This window comes from Aphelocoma coerulescens, chromosome 5 (assembly GCF_041296385.1).
Source record: "Aphelocoma coerulescens isolate FSJ_1873_10779 chromosome 5, UR_Acoe_1.0, whole genome shotgun sequence".
Classification (NCBI taxonomy): domain Eukaryota; kingdom Metazoa; phylum Chordata; class Aves; order Passeriformes; family Corvidae; genus Aphelocoma; species Aphelocoma coerulescens.
In genome coordinates, this window is record NC_091019.1 from 51644995 (window position 1) to 51667361 (window position 22367).

The following is a 22367-nucleotide window of genomic DNA, read 5'->3' on the forward strand; positions in this document are numbered from 1 at the left end:
GCATAAAAAAAAGTTAAGAACTGTTCCATTAGTATCTTCAGAGAATAGTGAGCAGCATGACTCCATTTGTAATTTACAACATGTAAGTCACATAATTTTTAAAAACTAAACATTTCCTTCTGCTCTGGCTCACCAAAAGGTAATTTTATTGCGAAGCAGCTATTTATCATTGAACAGCCATGACTACAAGACCAAGGGAGATTGCACAGAAGCCATCTGATTTCACTTTACTTTATAATTGCTATGGAAAAAAAAAGGTAGCTGTTCCAGTCCAGTATAAATGAAGATGTACATTTGAAGTACCTAACTGTAATATTCTCAGCTGAGGTAATTTGAGATTCTCAATACATTTATTACAAAACACAGAATTTACTTTGGTAAATATGTGGCTGCTATCTTTTTAGAAATCAATCTTCCAAACTGTCCATAATAGGGTAAAAAATTTAAAATCAAAACCCAATATGGTCAATCCACTTACAAGTTTGCTAAGTCTTCCATGAAACATTAATATACTGGAGACAAGGGATTCAAACAGCTCTTAAGTGAAGTACAGCAATTAAAAAAACCTTTGCTAGGTTTCAAGGCAACAAAAGAAATTCACTATTTGACCTCTGTATAAATAAATGCAAAGATTTCTTGCATTATTTTGGTTGGTTCTGTACAAGTTTCAGTAATTAATTTTATTTAAATATAACTCTTACAACAATTTCATCCAGGACCTTAATGAAAATGAAGGAGGTTGACAGTTCTAATATAGAACTTGCACAACAGTTATCTTAACACTGACTTAACAAGGAGAGGCATATAAAAAGATTAAGAAATTACACATTTTAAACTGAAGATGTTTTATCTCAGATTCACTATGAGGATGACTCTTATCCTTTAGTATGCAACTTCATTCTTTACCTGCCAAACAAAGCATACAAGTTATCACAACAAAATTTACACAGTAACTGACTTTGGCCTTGGCTTTACAAAGACCTATTTACACATTTGAGATAAGCAAACACCTTCCTCCCTTTTAATTCTATACATGTGTTCAAGCTTTAAGTCTATATTTGGATCTACAAAATCTTGCAAGATAAAAAGTCTCTCAAATATACACCTTGGACCATTAAAGCACAGTGTCTTTATATATATGAATATATCATTTGCTAAATTACCCACTCTTCACATGAATATCTCTAGCCTCACTTCCCTAGTTAACTCCTTAGTGCTGATGGATTAGACTGCTGAAAACAGCTATTAGTCTGGGGGGGGGGGTATATCAAATCATTGTGCAAAGAGATTAATGTGCCTCAAATTGCCCCCAAATAGAATCAAACTTGTAAATAAGAGATATATGTCCAAAAGTACATTAAGTAAACACCATTAATTGGGTGGTTTATGTATTTCTTTCAGTTCTGGTTCTGTAAGGTAGATGGCAGATCATTTTAATGGAAAAACAGATCTCAACACCAAAGAGTTAATGCTGTCTATGCATATCTGAAACAACCCAGTATACATAAGGTTTAAAAATCCTTTGTCTTGTGACAATCTAGCAACAAGACAGATTTTTTTCTCAGTTAAATATTTAACCCACGCCCAAAATGAATGCCTGCTATACAGAACGCAGTTATTCATTCCACCATTAGAATTTCTGAAGCACTGATAAGTTTGTAAGTACAAGAAAAGCAAAGTACAATTGCAATCAAATACATGACTTTTTACAGAAGGCCTCATTGTGATAAATTATATACAACATAGTGTTCTCATTTTCCTTAAAGTGCTCATCATACCGATACAAGATGATCTATTGTTTTAAAAGGTCTTTTAATACAGCACCAGCACTGGCATCAGGGGACACTGGCAGTGGTGTAAAAGTAGGCAATGCATCAGAAATAGGTTTCATAAGCAGATGTCCAGAACTACTAGCTGGTGTTATGAGAGGCACTGCTGCAGATCGAGGTGCTATAAATGGATTTGCATCTGGTCTTCTACCCATTCCCGAGACTGCAGAATCTGGAATATAAAAAAAAAAAACCAAAAACCCAAAACCTAAACCAACAATGAAAACACTTTGTTAAAAAGCATTCCTAAATCTATCCAATTTTACAGCATTTGTTCACAGAGACGTTCTAAAATTGCCTATCACTTCTGCAACATGTAAGTCCTTGAAAATCTCCTTGCCACGGACAGTTAGACACCCTCAAAGACTTTTATTGTCTCTGACTTCTCTCATAGAACCATAGAATCATTTAGGTTGGAAAAGACCCTTAAAGTTAAGGGCAACTATTAACCCAGCACTGCCAAGTCCACCACCAAAATTCTGTAACAGCTCAAGCTACCCAAAAAACCGTGCACATCTGACAGGAAACATGAACCCCCTCTGCAGTTCATTTCACCTTTGCAATGCCAGGCATGATATATCTGTCACACTGACTCCAGCACTGTGCAGAGGTGTAAGGGCCCTGGCACATGCACTACAATGCAGACCACAGGAAGGTTTCCCAACACATAGCACAGCTTCCCCAGAGTCAGCCCCAAGAAAACCCCCATAAATAAACAGCATTTTGTGACACCCAGCTACTTTAGGTGAATTGAAAGAGGGTTTTCTAGCATTTCTTTCTCTCTGTACACATGTATAATATGTCGGGGTTTGGTGTTCGGGGTTTTTGTTTTTATTTTCTTCTGAGTTTACAGCTAAGTTTCAAACAAAACAAGCTGTTGCAAATCAGCAGGCCTATATTAAGGTGAAGTCTTAAACACAAAAAATTAAGAACAAACTGGACCAGTTAAACTGAAGACTTGAACCTTAAATTACTTAAGACAAAAGTACATTAATTTAACATGCATAATATAAGCCTAACTGTTCTCTGCCTTAGAAAAATCAAACACTCTTGCACAGCTTACAGAGATTTCATACCAGGCCATACACTTAACTGATTTCATTTTGGTCCTCTCTGAGCAACCAGTTCTACACACCAGAAAGACACTGCAAAGTTGTATTACTTGCATTCTTCACTCACTTCAACACAAGCTGATCAACAGGGATGCTGAAAATCAGGACTGGGTTCACTGCTACACCATATGAAGTTGTCTGCACAGCATCTGTTTGGCTCTAACAGGTGCTGTTAAATCCTTTCCATATCAAAGGGAATTTGGTTTCTCTAATCTTCTGAGAGTTTAGAAAGTGAGATATAGATGCAGTGGGAAGGAGAGATAGGAGAAGAATTAAAAAAAAAAATAAAAAGAGAAAAGTAGGAAATGGTTGGGGGAGAAGAAATCAAATTCATAATTCACAAGTGAGGAAGCACAGAATCATTAAAGTCCTCTTGAAAATTCTACCTTTAGTTATGTATATTCTGTGTAAAGATTCAAATATTACCTTGCATTTGACTGTTGAATGGAATACTGTTAGTTTTACCAGTTCCTGCTGCTCCTAAAGGTTTCATGCCATGAACAGAGAGCTTGGGTGGAGGAAGGCTTGGGCGAGATTCAGTTTCAAGGAATTTTACAAACAGTTCTGAAAAAGACTGTAAGAGGCTACTAGTTATTATATTCACTGATGCTCTGGTGAAAAGCACTAAGCCAAAAATACATACATACATAAAACAAAAAGCTGTCAACAGCCTGCAATCAATTTTGTACTTGTACTTAGTACTAAGCAGTCCTCAGTGAGTGACAATGAAATTTATTTTCAAAATACATTCTTTGTTGCTGTCTCACTAAGAAGCATTTATGTAAAATTGATAAACTCTAAAGGTAACACACATACTTCTACCATGGTTCCATTATTGATTTAAGCCAGTTGTTTCAAGAATCCCATGCTAGTACTGACATCACAGTATTTCCTTTGTCTTTTGCTCAACCAATCTCTCCTCCAGAAAAACATAAACCCCAATCTTTTCTCTTAAAGCCCATGTATGCTTTATTTCACAAAGAATCTCAAATAAAGGAAGCATGGAATGATTAAGGTGTCGGTAGCATCACAAGATAAAATTTGACTTAGCAAAGCCTGTACTATTCACACAAAAGGATTAATTTTTCTCTTTTACATCTATAAACCACATAGGCCACAGTCCTTTAGTGGCTTATGTGCCTGCACTATTTTAGGGGGAAAAACTAATCCCTACACTTCAAGATGATTTACAGGAATCCATTCTCAACATTTCTAGCATAACTGAGCAAAACACTAAAGTCAATCCAAAAACCCCAACCCCTCATACTTGGTCCTTGAGTACATTATTTACTGGCCTGCAAAATGGAAAGTTCCATAGATAAACTGCTCCCATGGATCATGCTATGAGATCTGTTGCTTTACAGCATTTGAAAACTTAAAATACCAGTTTTATATGCTGCACAGAAGAGGCACAAGCTGCAGCAGCTGAAAAAGCTTTTCAATTTAAATTTAAAGGACATATGGGAACAGAACCATCCAAATACAATGTCATGGTCTTCCACACTGTCGAGTACTGCGGAATTCCATACTCTCACATATATTTAACTTCCAGTACTCATAGTTTGCAAGATGAAGTCCATAGCGTAAGAAAAGAGTGATGCCAGGAACCAGTGAAACAGTAATTGTCTTCTGTATTAGCACAAGATTTAGTATTGCATAATTTTCAATGTCTGTGTATTTCCTTAGTGCAGGGAAAAACCTTTTGCCAATGCAGTTGCACAAAAGAATTAATGCAAGATACTGTAGCATCAGTAAATGAAGCTCAATATACTGATGAGCCAAACACGAGCATTAATATGCAACTTCCCCATTTTTGCACTCAAAGAGAATGAATGATTAATTCTTACACTATTAAAAATGTTCTGATGAGTTGGTCTCAAAGGTGTACTAGGAACACTCTTTGACCCTGCTCCTCCACCAAGCCAGCCAGTCACCCATCTTGTAACTCCTCTTTGCTCTTCAGATAGTAACTAGAGAAGTATTTAAAGAAAACAGTTAGGAAACAAAATAAAATAAAGCAGCAGATGAAAGAAAGTGAGTAAATATAATGAGCTGCACTATAACAATGTGGCACTCAGAGAGATAAATAAAATTTTTTACTATTGTCAAAACCATATTCTCCACCTCTCGCTTTTAGACTGGCAGTCTAAAAAGCTGGCTCTTTACTTAAAAATATAAGCCTCACATTCTTCACAATACTATTGGCACATATATAACAGATTTACTTTTCTGTAACTGATACATTACAGCTATTATACATAACAGCACAAAGTTAAATCCTTTCTTTATGCATTAGCATTCATCAATAAAATGAAATCTACTCTATTAAAAAACGTTATCGAAAGATTAAGATCAGCATGTCCCACATGAAAAAAAAAGTGAGATGAAAGAAGAAAAAAAACATACTTTCCCCACAAGATGTGCAGGGACAGTCACATTTAGTTTAGCAGCAAGTGATTCTATTTTCAGGTAAGGATACTGAAAAGAAAGAGAAAAAAAAAGAAAAGAAGAAAAAAAAAAAAGAAGCCTAGTTTTCTGCAAAGTATTACCTGATCAAGTTCGTCCTTTTTTAGTCCCAAGATACTTCCCATTAACCTTAACACTTCAAGACGTTTATTTTTTGGAGTATGAAAATGTCCAATAAAGAGATTTCTCATCAACAGTCTGCAGAACAAAAGAAGCTACTTATACAAGCTGCTATTGTGTAACAGCTGATACCATAATATTGATGCATTTATTCCTCATACTCTTGACTAATTTACAGTAATTCAAATAAACACATCAAATACAAATAACTAAAAAGGTGCCTCACCAATTTCCTCCTTTTGTAAGTTATCACATTTCTTACACAGTAAGTGTGAATTTGGACAGTATTAGCAATATTGTATGCAGTAAGGTGAAACTGAAGGGTACATGAGTAAATTTTGATGCACATACTACAGACAGAGAAAATGCTTATTCTAAGATCTTGATTCAAAATAGCATTTAAAGAGATAGCTCTGTGCAGTCCCAAACCAAGATGTAAGGAAATGGACAGGGGAGCCCATTTGCCTATCCCTGCTTCAGTTCTGTTGGGTAGAGAAGAAAAAAAAGGACCAAGGATTTACATGACATCCAGGTGATGCAGATACATGAAAAGGCTTGCTGTTCACACCTTGAACATTATAAAATACGTTCATTAAGAACTCTTATCTCCATTTGCACAGCTCATGCTACAGAAGTGCACTTCTTTCTACTTAAGAAACACATCAGTGATCCAAATCTGTTGGTTTTAGTAATCAAAATGACTACTTACAACCACCAAGCAATTGAAAAATGTCAAAATAATTAAACTGTAATTACAAGATAACATACAGAAGTACAGTCCTGCACTACTCTTGCAACTGTGAGTGCCACATCTGTACACTGAGAGGAACAAAACCCAAAAACTTAAGTCAAATCTTTCAGCAAAGACTTACTTGTCCACTTTTCCTTCTGTGCTGTTCATAAGGTTCATTAGTTTATTTTGTACATCTTCTAACATTTCTCTTCTGATCTCACCTATAAATTGATATCACAGCAAAATTAACAAAAATCAAAACTTTGAAACATTATTGCTAAATTTATCAATAATACACACTTCTATAAATATTGCTATGGTGCTTTTAAATAAAAAACAAAACCATAAAACCTATGTGATTTTTTTATAAAAAGGTGTCTACTACGTCATTACTATTTGAAACCACAACCTAAGTTTCAGGAATGATACTCAGTGACGAAGTACAGGAACATACATTAAATAGGCCCATTGCAGAAGGTCTGATGAACTGCTCTGTTTCATCTAAATAATACAGAACTGGAAAGAAACTCTACACCAAGGTCTGTAGTTCTGTGGTGGCAATCTTTTTCATAATGACCAAACTCCATGTTGGCATCAGGTCTTTTTCATTTCTGCCCTTAACCTCCAATGCTACCCAAGCCCAGGTATTCTGTACACCCTACTATCAGGTTGCTACAGCCTTTGAAGCACCAAGAAGTTCTCAAGTTTCCCAGATGAATTACTGGCTAGCAGAGCAACATCAGGAGCTTGCTGTGGGTCTGTTCTGCTAGGACCTTTCTCACTCCTGTAACTGATGAAAGCTCTGGAAACAGCATACTGGGACATACTAATGTATCACAGAAAGAGTGTTGAGCTTCACAGTTCAGTATACTGGCAAGAGAGGCAGAGAGATGCAAGATTACCCATACTTTGGGAACAAAAATATGAATGGAAGAGATGAAATGCCACAGCTACTATGAACCAAAGACAAAACTGAGAGAAAAATGGTAAACACTTCAGTCAGGCATCATGACCTGCAAACTGAGTAAATAGGCCAGAATTATAAGTCAATGAATGTGAGGTAGCCTAAGAGTGTGCTAGGAGTCGCTACACACATTTTCTGCCTTCTTTTGCATGCTGACTCGAAGTTCTGATACTGTTCTGTAGTGGCTGCAATGAATCTCTTCATCTAGGATAGCACAACACTGAGAATGATCTTCCTGGCCTGCACAAACACACTATTTTTCCTCTTCATAAACACGAAACAGGAACTATTAGAAGAGTAAGAGAAGAGTTTAGATTCTGCACTTACCAGTGCTGTAAACATTTCAGCTTCCTGAAATTCCTGAACTTAATAAACAATTTATTTACTATCTACACACTTGAGCCTCACAACATTGGACTGTGTAACAAGGGCGACAAATGTAATAACCCATGATTTTAAAAGAAGCCATGGCATGATATTGTTATATTCACTGTTGCCCAACAATTTCACGGCACCAACTTCTCCACAATTCTAAAATTCCAATAACACAAATTACTTGTTAACTGAAATACACCAGTTACCCCAACCACACTGTGCCAGTAACTCAGGCTGCTTCTAACTTCCCATAAAGCTCATAAAAATAAAGCTCATAATAAAGAAAAAAAAATTCCTAGAAGTTTTACTTGCCATAAATATTGTACAGCATTCCAATTGTAAGGAAACAAGGCAGAAAGTTTTCTCTTTATAAAAATGCAGAAATATTAAAAACTGGATTGAAGTCTCTGATGTTCAGGTCTGCAGAGTTTCTATAAAACCCACAAAATAACTTGCTAGAAAAATTTATCTTCATTAAATCCCCAAAAGCAGGATTTTAGACCACTGGCAGTAAACTGTTCTCAGACCAGAAAGCAAATAATTACATACAAGGTACTAAGAATTCTTGGAAGTTAAACCTCAAATGGCTTCACCTCAAGACTGCAAAAGTGTAATATCGCACCAAATTCTCAAACCAAAGGGGTTCTGTAAGATATTACCTTTGAAGCCTAATAAAAGTACAGTTATTCATACACAAAAGCTTGACAAATACACTATAACATGGACTGTCCATGTGAAGACCACCTCTACCCTACAGATGTATAAGAAGACAGGATGAACTTCTGCTCCTCTCCCTCTGTAAGGTTTAATGCTTATCTCCAAATCCTTTGGAAAAACCGCTGATCACCTTAGTTTTCCTATCATTTTAACAATTTTTAGGCTCGTGTTAATTGAAAATGCTTCATTTAAAAAAATCCCCATAAAATATACACTCTTGGTTTATCTACCTTATAGTTAATTTCTAAAAACCTCAACATCTTTGTAAGAAAAGTGACTTATGAATTTTTACAACCTTCAAATCATCTGGGATGCATGGAAAGCATTCCACTCGTTTCCACAACTTTCAATCTTCAATAAGTGCATGCCACAACTATGTTGACAAAAAATGGTTCTCAATTAACACCAATAACTCCCTGAGAATCCACACAGAGATTTTGTATATACACACATCAAAGAGCCAGTCTGTGAAATGGATACAACCTAATATGCCCTGTTCAAATACTCCACATCTTTATACAAACATTTTACTTCACAAATATGAATTTTAAGGAGTACAGAATAGAACAAACTAACTAATGTCATGCTGGGAAAGTTCTTATTCAAGGAACACACAGAGTAAACTCCTCATTCAAAGCAAGTTAACCGAAGCAAAACATGTATTATACAACACTCTATCTTGTAACAACTACATCCATATGCATCGAAATCCATTCCAATAATGTGACTGCTCTTCGACACTCCTCTCTCAACACATTAGGGTGAGGCACAGGAGAACTGATCCGTGGTTTCAAGGTTTACATTTACTTAAAATTATGCTACTTTGTAAATATGGTTAAATAGGACACCAATACTTGAAGGAAAACGTTGGCAGTATAATTATAGAGTGATACAGTTGCAGGAGCAAACATAGGTGACTTGTTATTTGGATGTCCGCAGAACAAAAGGGAACAAAAAGGGAAATAAACTACTAATGCCACAAAAAGATAAACAGCATTTGAAAACAAATTTCAATTAAATCTTACACTCTTGCTATTTCTCTACAAAGCAAGACAGTATGAGTTGCTTTTTCCATTTTTATTCACTTATTTTATCCCTTTATGATGAATTTTAAACCAAAAGTATTAATAATTTAAATGAAAAAAAAGGTTCTACAACAAAGTGGATCAACTTTTCAGGACCACTACATTGCTATATTCCATCCACAGTGACTATGCAATTTACCATTAAATATATTTTTTAAATGGAACATTTCCTTCTAAAATAGAATCTTACAGCTGAAAAGGACTTAAACACATACTTCGGCTGTATGAAAAGACTAAGTAACAAAAAAGTCCTGAGCCAAAATTCAGCATGGACTGCTGTAAACCAGACATTTACAGTCTCCAATAATTTATTAACCATTTATGGCAATCCAGAAAACTGCATCTGGTACATCTTATACTTTTCTATTAAAATCACCTCTCCTGCCAAAAAAATCCATAAAGAAATCCTTCAAAAGATTTGGCTAACAAAACTGTGTCTGGGAATGTGTTTGGCCAATTTTCAATAAGACATTATATGTTTTCTTGTATAAATAGAGAATATGAAGTGATACTTTTTTTTATAAAAATCATTATTTACTTTACAACAACGTTAAAATGCTGTTTCCTTTATGCAACAATTCCATTTCAATTTTTTTATCAAGTAAATTGCTTGCCAATAGAACACTGCTTGATACTGAGATTTAGTTTTCTCTCCAAGTTCAAACCCCTCCTGCTTTCTTATGCAAAGGTTTGACATCAAAATTAAACAGTAATGAAGAACTTCCCATTTAAGAGTGCAGTATTTGCCTATGTCAAAACTAATTTCAATCCAGGGTGTTTGTGAATTTTGCTGTGAATGTCTGTAGTGAGAAATAGATATACAGATCAGTCAATTCAAAAACAGATCATGAGTTGTATATTGTAGCAGTTTGAAATTTAATTTAGCTTGTAAAATTCGTACGTGAACTCCTATGATGCCCACCTGGATGCCAAATTGCACTTAGAGAGAACTAAATTTAAGGAAGTACACATTCAAATATGTAGCAGAAAAGGAATAACTTTTTTGTAAAGTTCTTGCTGGAATCTTGAAGACTTTCAAATGACATTTCACATCATCTCTTTGATCATAAGCAAGTATGCTTCAAGAAAACATCATTTATTTCAAGAGTAAGACTAATTATCACTTAAAAAGGAATAGCAATAATTAATTGCATACGTTCAAAGCTTGAGTTATCACTATATCCAGCAGAGACGGCAGTCACATCTGTGCAAGAGCTGCTGCCTCTACATCTCTGACCCACTGCACACCCTTTATCTCTACCTCACTGTATTCCTATATCTATGTCAAATATGGTAGTTACTTTGGAAAATCTGACAACAATTTCTCCAACTTTTAAAAAAGACATTTACAGAGCTAAATCAAGTGTCCTGGTATTTACAGGGAAAAAAACCCCAAACCCCAGAAAACTTCTACAGGACTTTTTTTTGAGAAAGATCCCTAACAGAAAGTAAACATACTTTTTCATATTTGCTTTATAAACAAGGAAGTCCTCAGAATGTGGCACAGAATTAGTCTCTCTCTCATTGAATATGAATTTTAATAAGTTTCTAGGAATACTACATAGTCTCCTCAGCTGCTTGAAATATTTTAAGCAGAAATGAAGAAAATGTTGTTACCTTCTTTCTTAAGTTCTTCAATCTGCTCCTCTTTGATGTCAAGCTGCTCAGTAAGCCTGGATGCTGCATCCAGAGCAGCATTTGCCTCTTCTAAACTCTCCTAAATAGAGGGTTGGAAAGGGACAAAAAGAGAAGCAAGGGAGATCGCTATCACAATGACACTAACACAACACACATCAGACATAACATATGAAAGACACTCCAATCACTTGTTCTTTCAAATAACTGGTTTGTAAACACCCTCAGAAAATGGAGGGTCAGCAGAAGAATGCTGCTTTGCTTACTCAGTCTAGAATTAAAAAGTAGTTTCACAAGGTTCAATTTCATTATTCAGCCCACCTGCAGTGACACAACTTTTTCTTCTAGGTTTTCTGCTTTCTTCTTCCATTCTGCACTCTGTTTCTGGTGTCTTTCCAATTCTGCTGAATACATAGCTTTTTCTTCTAAATGATAAAAAATAAGAGACAAAACAAAACAATCCTAATTTGCAACATGTAACTCTTCTTGGGATATGCAATTGCAAAACCTCAGCATTATCATACCTGGTCTTCATGAGGTAGAGGTGGAATTCAAATTTCTTAAATGTGATATTGATCAACAGTTTTCACAGAATTTGTTTTTTAAGTTTTTTAACGGACAACAGATTCTTAAATTCAGGCTACCAAAAAGTAAACCAGGTAAATAATATTTCAAAAGCATCAATATATGATAACTATCCCAGCTAAAAAATACTTGTTGCAATCTTTGTTATTTCTTGACAAACCTTACCCTGTTGGAACTGCTCTAGTACCATCTGCAGGTTGGCCAGAGACAGTGCATACTGCTTCACTTGGTCCTGGGAGATGGTCAGCTGAAGAACAGTTTCATCTCTCTGCTTGGTAACCAGGTTTAACTGTTCTTGCAAAGATTCAACTTGCAGACTAGCCTGATGACTTAATGAAAACAAGATACATTACTTAAATAACAGAAATTATCACAGAGAAAATCAAATCCCAGCAAACAATAGCTTACCACAAATTTTTCAGCTCAACTTAAAAAAATTATGGCATTTTTGCCCCCATTCCTCTTCAAAAACAAACAAACCAAACCAACCTAAAAAGAGATTTTAATGAAGTCTGGCAACAAAATCTTGACAATAATAAAAAAAAAGAAGAATCCATATCTTGCTACTTGTCTACTTCAATTACTATGAATCAATAGGTCTTTCTACCAATTCTTACTTTCTAACCCGGTCTCTGATAACTCCGTATAGCTTGCTACTTACTAACGATGGAATGCTCCATTTACTTTCCCATTATGCAAAAATATTCTGAACCTGATTTACTTGCCTGGGAAACAGGCAGTATTTCTTGAAAGGTATTTGAAAAGTTTGATGTAGAATTAAGAAACATTCAGATTTTCACAAAACCTTCTCCCAACACTTACACTTTCTCCAGAATTTTTCACAAAAAATTCTGCTCAACTTGGAGATCTCCTGAGAAAGTTAAGAGCAGAATCCATCTTTGGTGCTTAGAAAACCCCCAAACCCAAGACTGCAGCTATATACATATTTTTAATTAAAATACTTCTTCATTTGGACAACTGTAATAACATGAAAAGAAGAATTATTTTGCTTGAAGCAACCAAAATTTGCTTAAATAAGATACTAAAGCAGTCAAGATAAGCAATGAGTAATTTTAATACTTGGGCTTTCATTGTTATGGATGAAAAAACTGTTTATGGCAAATAAATAAAAACCCCAACAACTGGTTCTAGCCTCCCAGAGTCTGCCATCCATGAGAAATTCAATACATCTTGCTCTATCTATATGTTTACACTAAGAAGAAGGAAGTGCTCAGCAGTGTATACTTTCCATGGCATCAGGGACAAAGTAAGAATGTGCATGTGTCTCGAAAGCAATTCACAAAGCATGACAGTCACATCTGTGCACTGAAGTGTATAAAATAAGACTCTTTCAAACTGAATGAAGCCTTGACTTCAAAGTAAGTTAAGTCACTTTCTTTTTTGATTTAACGCACAACTAAACTGATGGGTTGAGGATTTTTTTTCTAGTTCTAAGCACTGTTGACAATGTAAGATTTCAACAGTTGCTACTGAAAGGAGAAATGCATTAAATTCTCAACAGTAGCCAAGTATATTTCAAATCACCCTCTTGATTCTGAGTAACAAAAGTTTGTATCTTTTGTTTTCTCAAGTGCTTAGTAAGTTACAGGATGGCAATTCAGTATAACAGAGCCATCTGCACCAGCCTACTTAACTGCTATTTAAAAGACTACCTGGCATTCTCTACTGCAGTAGATGAGGATGCAAGTTTTTCTTCCAAAATCAAAACCTTTTTTCTTAGCTTGACCTCTCTGTCTTCTGCAGCTAAAGCTTCTCTGGTGTAGGAGTCTTCCATTTCTAAAAGGTGATTCCGCAACCTCTCCAGTTCCTGATTTAGGCGCTGCTCCTTCTCATGCAAGTGCTGTACCTGTGTAGAACACACCTTGAGTTACTTGGACATAAAAAAAAAGTATGTTACTTCTCATAAAAAAAAATTAAGCAAACGTAACACACGCCCATTCAAGCACATTGCAAGTGTATTGATTTTAAGTGCTTTTAACAAGTGATTGCTACTAAGATAATCCAAAAAATATTATGGATGCAATTTGTTATTCTTTTTTCATTTATTTCTTGCAACTATAAATTATTTGTTGGTACCTCACTCTGCAGGGCACTGCTCTCCATTTGCTTTTGTTTGAGTGCAACCATGACTTGGTCTCTCTCTTGCTGAAAAGTAACAGCCTTCTCCTGCATTGATTTAACTTCATTTAACAGCTGATTCAATTCTCCTGTCTTGCCCTGTTGAAGACACAGACAAGTATTTCAAACATGGCCAACGGTTTTACCAGAGGCATAGTCTTTGCCAGGAAGAGTGTAAAGATACTACTGATCTAACAAGGAAAAGGCCAGGACATCTATGGCCTTACAACACAGAAAAATATCCAGGAAGAGTATTATTTTGAAGTTCTCTAGTTTTAAGAGATAGTCCTAAGTATGAACTTACGTACCTGTTCTTTGTCTTTCAACAGCTTCTCAAAAGCAAGAGCTTTTTCCTTCATTGAGTGAGACTCAAACTCTTTCTCTTTCAGCATCATTGAAAATTGCATATTAGTCTCCTGAAGTGCACGGAATTCTGTTTCTTTTTCCCTGCATCTTGTAACTATTTTTTCATTTTCTTCTTTCAGTTTTCGAATATCCATTTCTAAAATCAAATTTCTTTCTTTTAGATTAGTTACAGCTTGCTTCAAAAGCTCATTTTCATTTTCTTTGTTACTCAGATTTTCACTCACAGAAAGTAACTGATCACTTTTAGATTTAATTAATATATCTTTTTCCCTAAGTGACTTCTGTAACACATCATGTTTTTCTTTGATCTGCCTCATCTCTGATTCGATCTCTTCTTGACTCTTTCTTTCAATCTCTGATGCTGCAGCAACAGAATCAGATAATCGCTGATTGTTTTCCTGAAGAGTCTTAATTGTTGAATCTTTTTCTTGTGACTTTTTTTTCAGCTGTTCCAACTCAATTTGAAGGAGTTTATACTCCTCACTGAGTGCTTCAGGAGGACTGCATTGAACACCTGAAAGCTGTGAAACAGTGGGAGCTGTTGCCACAGACGGTGTTACCAAATCCAGTTTACTCAGGAGAAGATCCTTAGTGTTACAAAGCTGTCCTATGCTGTGTTGAACTTGTGCTAATTCCTGACTAAAACTTTTCAGCTTTTTCTCATTCTGTTCATAACTCTGAATCAAGCCATTATAATCTACCTGCAGCCTTGAAGTACTATCGCTTTCAACTGAAATTTGTGCTTGCAGCTTGTGTAACTCTTCTTGGAGGTGAGCCGACTCATGCTGCATGTTCTGAACCGTGGTTATTACCTGTTGTTTCCACTCTTCCATTTTCTTTACTTGCTGTTTTAGTTTATCACGTTCTTGCAGAAGTTCCTCAAACTGGTTACTGTTCACACCTCCTGCCCCATTACCAGCACCTGTACTGGATGTCTGCAAGACAGTCAATAAGGTCTGACATTTTTGACTTAGGGCATCTATTTCAATATCTTTTTCTCGAATGATACGGGACAAATTCTGAATAGTTTCTCTAGACATGTCCTGACTGCTGTTTTCAGATCTATTAGATAATTTTCGGTTCTCCTCTTGCAACCTCACCAAAGCTGCTTCTTTAGCAGCGACCATGTCCATGATATTACGATACTCTGTTTTTAACTGACTGTTTTCCCTTGTCTTTTCACTTAGAACTGCTAGTACTTGTTCTCTTTCCATAACATAAGCTTGCAGTTGCTGCTGAAGGGACAGAACATCCTGCCTGTAGGAAGCTGAGGAAACTCTGGCATTAAGAGCTTGTATTTCTAAATCCTTCTCTTGAATGATCCGAGTAAGTTTACCAACTTCATCCTTAGACAACTGATCAATTTGCTGACTTAGAGAAACATTCTTTTCATTTAAGAGCTTAATCTCCATCTCCCTTTCCTTGATACCTTTCACTAGTCTTTCAATTTCAGCTTTAGATAAGTCATGTTTTTCATTTCCATTTTCTCCATTAAGAGTTTGAACTTTGGTTTCCTGAAAAAGATCAGAAGAATCAGTCTGAATAATCTGTCTCTCTTTGTGCAACTGAGTTTTAATTTGTTCTATTGTTTTCTGCAAGTTTTTGATTTCCTCATCTTTCTCTAAAAAGAGTCTTTCATGTGTGACATTCATTTGCTCACACCGAAATTTGGACTCATCTATTTCCTTTCGCTGCTCCTGCAGTGACTGCTGAAGTTTCACTGTTGTTTGATTCTGATCTTCTATTGTTTTTTTGTGAACTTTTATTTCTTCTTCAAGATTAGTCTTTATCACTTTTAACTGTGTTACCTCACTTTCAAGTTCAATAATAATATCCAAAGTTTTAGGCTCAACCACAGGTGTAGATCTACTTTGCTGATCTTTAAGGCGTTCAATTTCTTCTTTCAAATGATTATTTTCTTCCTTCATGACTGCAAGACTTCTGTCTTTTTCCTCCAAGTTCTGTTTTAAGACATCCTGCTTTTTTGAAACTTCCATATATTCCTCAAGTTCCTGCTTCACCTGTAAGGCTTGATTTTTGTATTTTTCAATGAATACCTCTTTCTCTTTTATGAGATCTGTCAACTGCTTTTGTCCTCCTAAGCTAGTAGTCAACATCTCTTTTGTTTCTTGATGGTCCATTTCCATCTGCTCAATGCTCCTTTTAAGCTCAGCAATCTTAAAGTCTTTCTCTTGATGGAGCTTAACCAGGCGCTCATGTTCAAGCTGCAGTGCAGTGGTATCCATACTACGGGCATTTGATAACTCCTGGAGAGTTTGCTTATAATTATGTGCTTGTTCCAAAAGCCTCTTCTCTGTCTCATTTAATTCACTCTCTAACTGTCTTTTTTCCATTTTCAAAGCCTCCACAACAGTGTCTTTTTCCAAATAAACTTTCTTTTTCTCAGAAATGGCATCACTTAACTCCTGTTTTAGGTCTTCAATGGCTACTATCAGCTCTGCATTTTCTGTTCTAAGATTAGACAGAGATTTCTGTAAATCTTCATTTAGTTGTTTATTTTCTGAAACATCATTCTGTAGTTTCGTAATTTCGACTTCTCTTTCTTTCAGAATCAGATCTTGACAAGGGTTGTTAGATTCCTCATTACTTTTTTCTGTTAACTGGCTCAAGGATACACAAAGTTCCTCCTCTCTTTCTTTTAGTTTCTGCTGCAATTCTCCAATTTCTTTTTTACTATGCAAATTACAGTCCTGGGCTTTCCTTAATTGCTCCTGAAGATCTTTAATATTATCTTGTAGCTGCTGCTTAATTATATGCAAATCGTTAAGTGCAGATGAACATTGGTTTAGTTTTTCCTTCTGACTGTCCAACTCTTTAATAGTTTTCATCTTCTCAGTTTCTAATTCTGATACTTTGTTTCTTTCACAATCTATGTCAAGTTTCAGCTGTTTGATGATACTATCAGTTTCTGTGCGTTGCTTTGACAGCTGCTCTTTCAGTGTAATCATATGCTGGAAATGAACACAAATCAGAATTCATTAGGGTAGGAGAACCAGCTGAACTATGCATTTCATTCACTTTTATCCTCTAAACAAAAAAAAAAATTGAGAGGAAAAAAATGTTTCTTAGTTGCCAACATAAGTTGTCAAGTTGTATCACCTACTCAAATTAATTAAAACCAAATATCAAACAGGGACAGATGACATTTCACTACCAAAAAAAAAAAAAAAAAAAAAAGAACACCATCCCCCCCTAAAAGAACCTTAAAACTACCTAAATCAAGAAATAAAAACCAAATTACTTAAAAAAAAAGAACTGTCAGAATTTCTCAAGACAGTTGGAATTCAGCAAACAAAATTGCTTAAAAAGAGGGCGGCACTACATTTAAATTATCTGTATATTCTATTTTCAACTTTTTGTTTCAACATACCTGTTTGTATTCATTTCATAGGTGATTCATTGGTAAAACAATAATTGAAAAAACATGGCTTGCAACTCTTAAGTTTCTGATTATATGTAGTTGGTGACTTTTTTTACTCCACAAATGCTCATATTATAAAGAACTTGCAATAAAGTAACTTAAATATTCAACATAATTAAAAATTTTAAAAGGAAAAAAGTTTCAAATGATGATTGATTTTACTGTCGTAAAACAGTCAGAATACTACCAGGATAAATTTAATCAGAGATGTTGCAATGAAAAATCAGCAACTATTTAACTGGACTTCGTAAAGTAACATCCCTTATGGATAGCTGACACACTGTATTATTCCTTTGTCTATAACAAGTGGGTTTTACTTGCACTTCAGAATTTCTCACTGAGATGGTAGATATGGAGAAATACTGGCCCCAATTTTCTTTTTAGACCTCAGAGGATAACTTGTATTTCCCTGCTATCTATGTTCAAAGATCAACTCTAAACATTTATTCAGCAGTCCAATAATTAGTTGAAGTATATATTACCTGAGTAGCTTCTTGATTCTGCTTGTCTAGTTCTTCCAACTCTGCTATTAATGTTTCTCTTTCAGCAACACTTTCATCTAATTCATGTTCTTTCCTTTCCAAATCTTGTCTTAATTGATTTATTTCTGAATTCTGATCCTCTGTATTCGAAGAAAGAATATTCTCATGTTTATGTAGTGCACTTGTCAGTTCCTTCTCAAGTCCCTCAAAATAAAAAAAAATAAAATTGTAAATATCAGACTTTATCTTGCTGAAATTATGTTGGAATCTCTAAGCCTACAGGAATACTTCCCCAGTTAAAAATTCTTCATTGTGAAGTATTTGTCTCCACTATTCATACATACACATTTATTTCCTCATCACTTGGTTTAAGAGTGCAGTTTATAAACTTCTGCACAAAAAGCCATGGTATGGTAAGAAGCTATATCCACCTGTGAGGTATGGATTGACAGCTGGGATAAACTATTATAACTGCAAGAGCCACCCTAAACACAGCAGGCTGCATGGTGAGACAGGAAGTTTTAATCAAGCGCATCTAAATAACATCATTCTGAAAAATGCTATGGGAACCCTTGAATGAAAGCGAAACACAGAAATCCTCAATTGAAAAATACTACTGAATACAAAGTAAAATAAACCAAATCTCTCGAGTTGGAGAGTTTATAAAGGACCAAGTCAACCATGATAAAAACTAAAGGTGTGTTATGTTCTACTGCTTCACTTCAGCAGTAAGATGGAATGCAGTATTATTACGAGTACTACATAGAAGAGAAGTATTTCCCAACTGGTAAGTGCTGAAACTGAAATATGCTAAAGCAGAAGTAAAAAATGATGTATTCTATAGAATGTACTATTAGTACTTTAAAAATGTATGTTATAGCGTCCTAGGTAACAATAAGATTGGTGGAACTTGAATGGTTTTCCTTAATAGAATACACTGGAGTTTCACAAGTAAAAATGTATTGTTTCTATAAATTCCACATGTAATTATAGAATTAAACTACAATTATTTCCTTTTACATTACAGTGTTATTTATGTAGAAGTGTGAATGTTCAAAAAAACCCCAAAATTACCAAAACGTGTGTTTTCTACCAGTTACTATTGTTATGAGCTTTTTTGTCGGCTTAATTTAGAAATTGCTTTACCTGATTTAAACTGGAAAGTCTTGCTATTTCATTTTCTGCTTCTATAAAGGAAAATGAAATAAAATAGATAATTTTACTACCTTTCAAACAACAATAAACCAAAATCATTCTCCCACCTTGCCCAAACAGAACGCTGCTGCTCAGAAGAGAATAGTTTCACAGCATTTTGTGATGACAAGCACCAGGGCCATGAAAGATTCAAACATACCATCAGTCACTACCACAAAGCAGAGCATTACTTTCACAATTAGGAGGACTTTGGTATTACAGTTTATCAGTTATGCAATATTAAAATATTTTCTACCTACAGATACATTTCTTATACAGGTATGTTAGTGTTTCCTCACGAAGATATTAGCAACCAAGTACCTTTATACATACATACATACACACACAAGAATGTACTTTTTGAATTTAAACAAACAACTTCTATTGAGGCTTACTCACTTTTAAAGAAAAAAACCCCTGCCAAACAGTTGGCAGACATGATTACTTCCCTAATGAGAAACCCCTACGATAACCACGCTCGTCCTAACAATGTTCTCTTTTCTGCTTCACCGTACTTCAATGGACAATGCTTTTCTAAAGCAGCAACACTTAAAAGGTACATATTCTCATATTCAGTTTCAAATTCATAAAATAATTTTTGAGTTTTAAAAGTAAAAACCTGTGAAAATAAACTATAAAAAATAATAAAAAAATAATAATCTTAGTACCTAACAATGCTTGCTGTAATCTGACAACATCTTGTGGTAGTGATGTCTTTGATTGGAGCTGCTTCTGTTCTTTCAGGAGAGCATCTTGCTCTGCCACAGATCTTTGAAGCACACTAAAGTCAGATTTAAGCTTTTCATAATCTTGTGCTATTTGAACTTTTTCTAGCTTTGCAAATTCTTGCTCTTTCAGAAGATTTTTGTTTTCTGCTTTGGCAGAAGACAATTTGTGATTTAATTTTCTTATTTCATCCTCTAGGTTCTTTACAATCTGTAACTCTTCTACTTTTCCTCCATCTCTGAGCTCTTTTTTTTTCTGTTCAGTAATTTTAGAGTCATCCATGGCATCTGTGCTCACACCATCTAAAAGACAAAACAAATTATTTGCAACATTAACCAAAACCATCACTCTAGATGTTTTATTTCTCTTCTTTCACCTCTTCTGACAAGAGGGAGATAGCCTAAAAGAAAAACATGGGCATCATCAACAGAAAGTTTAGTTAAATAGGTTTAACATTTGAAGCTGTGCTATACACATTACTCATTTGATAAGTATCTTTTTGAATACTTTCACATGCTTGGCTCAAAATAACTTTAAATGCTAAGTGTTGCAAGACATCATTTGTTTGCAATTTAATTAGAATATACTTGATCCCCACCTCTCTTGGTGAGGAGATGACAATCTAATTTATCAGGATTTGGAATCTCTCAATTTTCTAAGAATAATTTATCAAATCCCATCTAATTCAGATTGATGCAAAATTCATTTATAATTTAATTAATTACATTTCAAAGGTTTGCCAAATGGTTGTTATAGGGAACAATTTGCTACAAATAATTGGTTAAATGATGCACTAAGCTTTTCAACTGAAGAAAAACATTTTTCAGAATTAATCTTTTTACAGATCCATCATACTATACTGACATTTATATTTCTGTACAATCTCCTATAATTTATAGGTAAGCGTCATCAGGAGAGTACAGAAAAAAATGAAAGCACACGACTTGTGAATTCACCTCGATGTCAGCTCAAACACTTGCCCCTGCCCTAGTCCCTATCATGTTGTCAGACAGAATGAACAAAATAAAAATATAAAATACTCCAGTTCTTAAAAAGTCACTAATGGCATTTATTTTGCAGATAACTCATAATGTAAAAGATAAGGGGCTTCTACCTTCGACTTCCTTAAATTTGTCCTGCTGGTGTACATACATGAAGTGAAGAAACATATTACATCTTAACAGGCATCTGATTTTAAGAAATAAATTCCCTATCAGTACTACCTTACAAGTTAGAGAAGCTGTGAAAATACTTCCCTTCTTTCCAAGAAGGGAACAGATTTCTCATTGCAAACAGAGAATATATACTCTTTAGAAGTCGAAGCTTTACCAGGTAAATGGAGGTTTACAGGCAAAGCTTATGTATTTGTGCAAAGAAGCCTCTAGAGGAAACCCAACTGACATGACTGTTTTTAGGGAATACGAAATACTTAAAAGGCAACAAAAAGTTCTTTGTGGGAACTACTGAGCTTCTACATTGTAGTCATGCCACACTCTTAGGTGTGGTTCTTATGGCAATCATAGGATCACAGCATGGTTTGGGTTGGAAGGGACCTTAAGATCATCTAGTTTCAACACCTGCATCACGGGCAGGGATGCCACCCACTAGATCAGGTTGCTCAGGGTCCTATCCAACCTGGCCATGAACATTTCCAGAACCTGGGCATCCACAACTTCTCTGAGCAACTTTTTCCAGTGTCCCACTACCCAATCTTTGAGCTTTTGTCAAGTAATCCAACTGGCACATATTACTTCTCATAAAAGATATTTTTGGGCTGTTACTTTCATATCTTCAATTCGGTATGTCTCATCCACACCTATATTCAGTGTAAGTTAAAAAAAACAACCCAGAAAGTGTAAAATTCAGAGCACAACAATTGGTATGTATAGAAAATGACCCTCCAGAGTAATACATGTCACAGATGAAACACTATCGTTCCAGTGTTCAAGCCAATCAGAGTGAATAAAAGATACAGGACACACCGTAAGCATGAAGCTGAACTGAAATTGAAATTCAAATTCTAAACATCATATATTTGATATCTATTGTACTGCCACATGCATATTCAACACTTTAACCAAAATTCACTCTACATAAAATAAAATAGAAAGCATTTGGTAACAAAGACCTTGCTGTAACTGATTCTCGAGTTCTTCAATTCGCTCTTCATATTCACGCAGTTCTTCTCGGTGTCGGCGACTTATCTCTACCAACTTCTGTCTGTGTGCATCCTGCAACACTGACAGCTCATGCTGATGTTCATCTATTTCTTGACTTAAATTCTGCTTGAGCTCCTAAAAAATATCATTAGAGAAACAAAATAGCAAAATACAGCACAATGTCTTCTTATGAAAGAAATAATACAATACAGAAGAAAGAAAGAAAGTTTTCCCTAGT

At 35.1% G+C, this 22367-nt stretch overlaps 1 protein-coding gene across 1 annotated transcript in view; it reads right to left on the reverse strand.

Moving 5' to 3' along the window:
* Positions 1-201: 201 nt before the first annotated feature.
* Positions 202-22367, reverse strand: part of TRIP11 (thyroid hormone receptor interactor 11) — a 31079-nt gene continuing 8913 nt past the window's right edge. Inside the window, exons 6-20 of the mRNA XM_069018108.1 lie at positions 22099-22264; positions 19913-20272; positions 19197-19237; positions 18051-18254; positions 14069-17098; positions 13719-13859; positions 13295-13488; positions 11787-11950; positions 11358-11461; positions 11019-11118; positions 6400-6481; positions 5491-5605; positions 4789-4911; positions 3368-3515; positions 202-2001 (exon numbers count right to left, since the gene is read on the reverse strand). Of these exons, the coding sequence (XP_068874209.1) occupies positions 1793-2001; positions 3368-3515; positions 4789-4911; positions 5491-5605; positions 6400-6481; positions 11019-11118; positions 11358-11461; positions 11787-11950; positions 13295-13488; positions 13719-13859; positions 14069-17098; positions 18051-18254; positions 19197-19237; positions 19913-20272; positions 22099-22264 (5181 nt within the window). The 3' untranslated portion in view covers positions 202-1792. The remainder of the gene's footprint in view (positions 2002-3367; positions 3516-4788; positions 4912-5490; positions 5606-6399; positions 6482-11018; positions 11119-11357; positions 11462-11786; positions 11951-13294; positions 13489-13718; positions 13860-14068; positions 17099-18050; positions 18255-19196; positions 19238-19912; positions 20273-22098; positions 22265-22367) is intronic.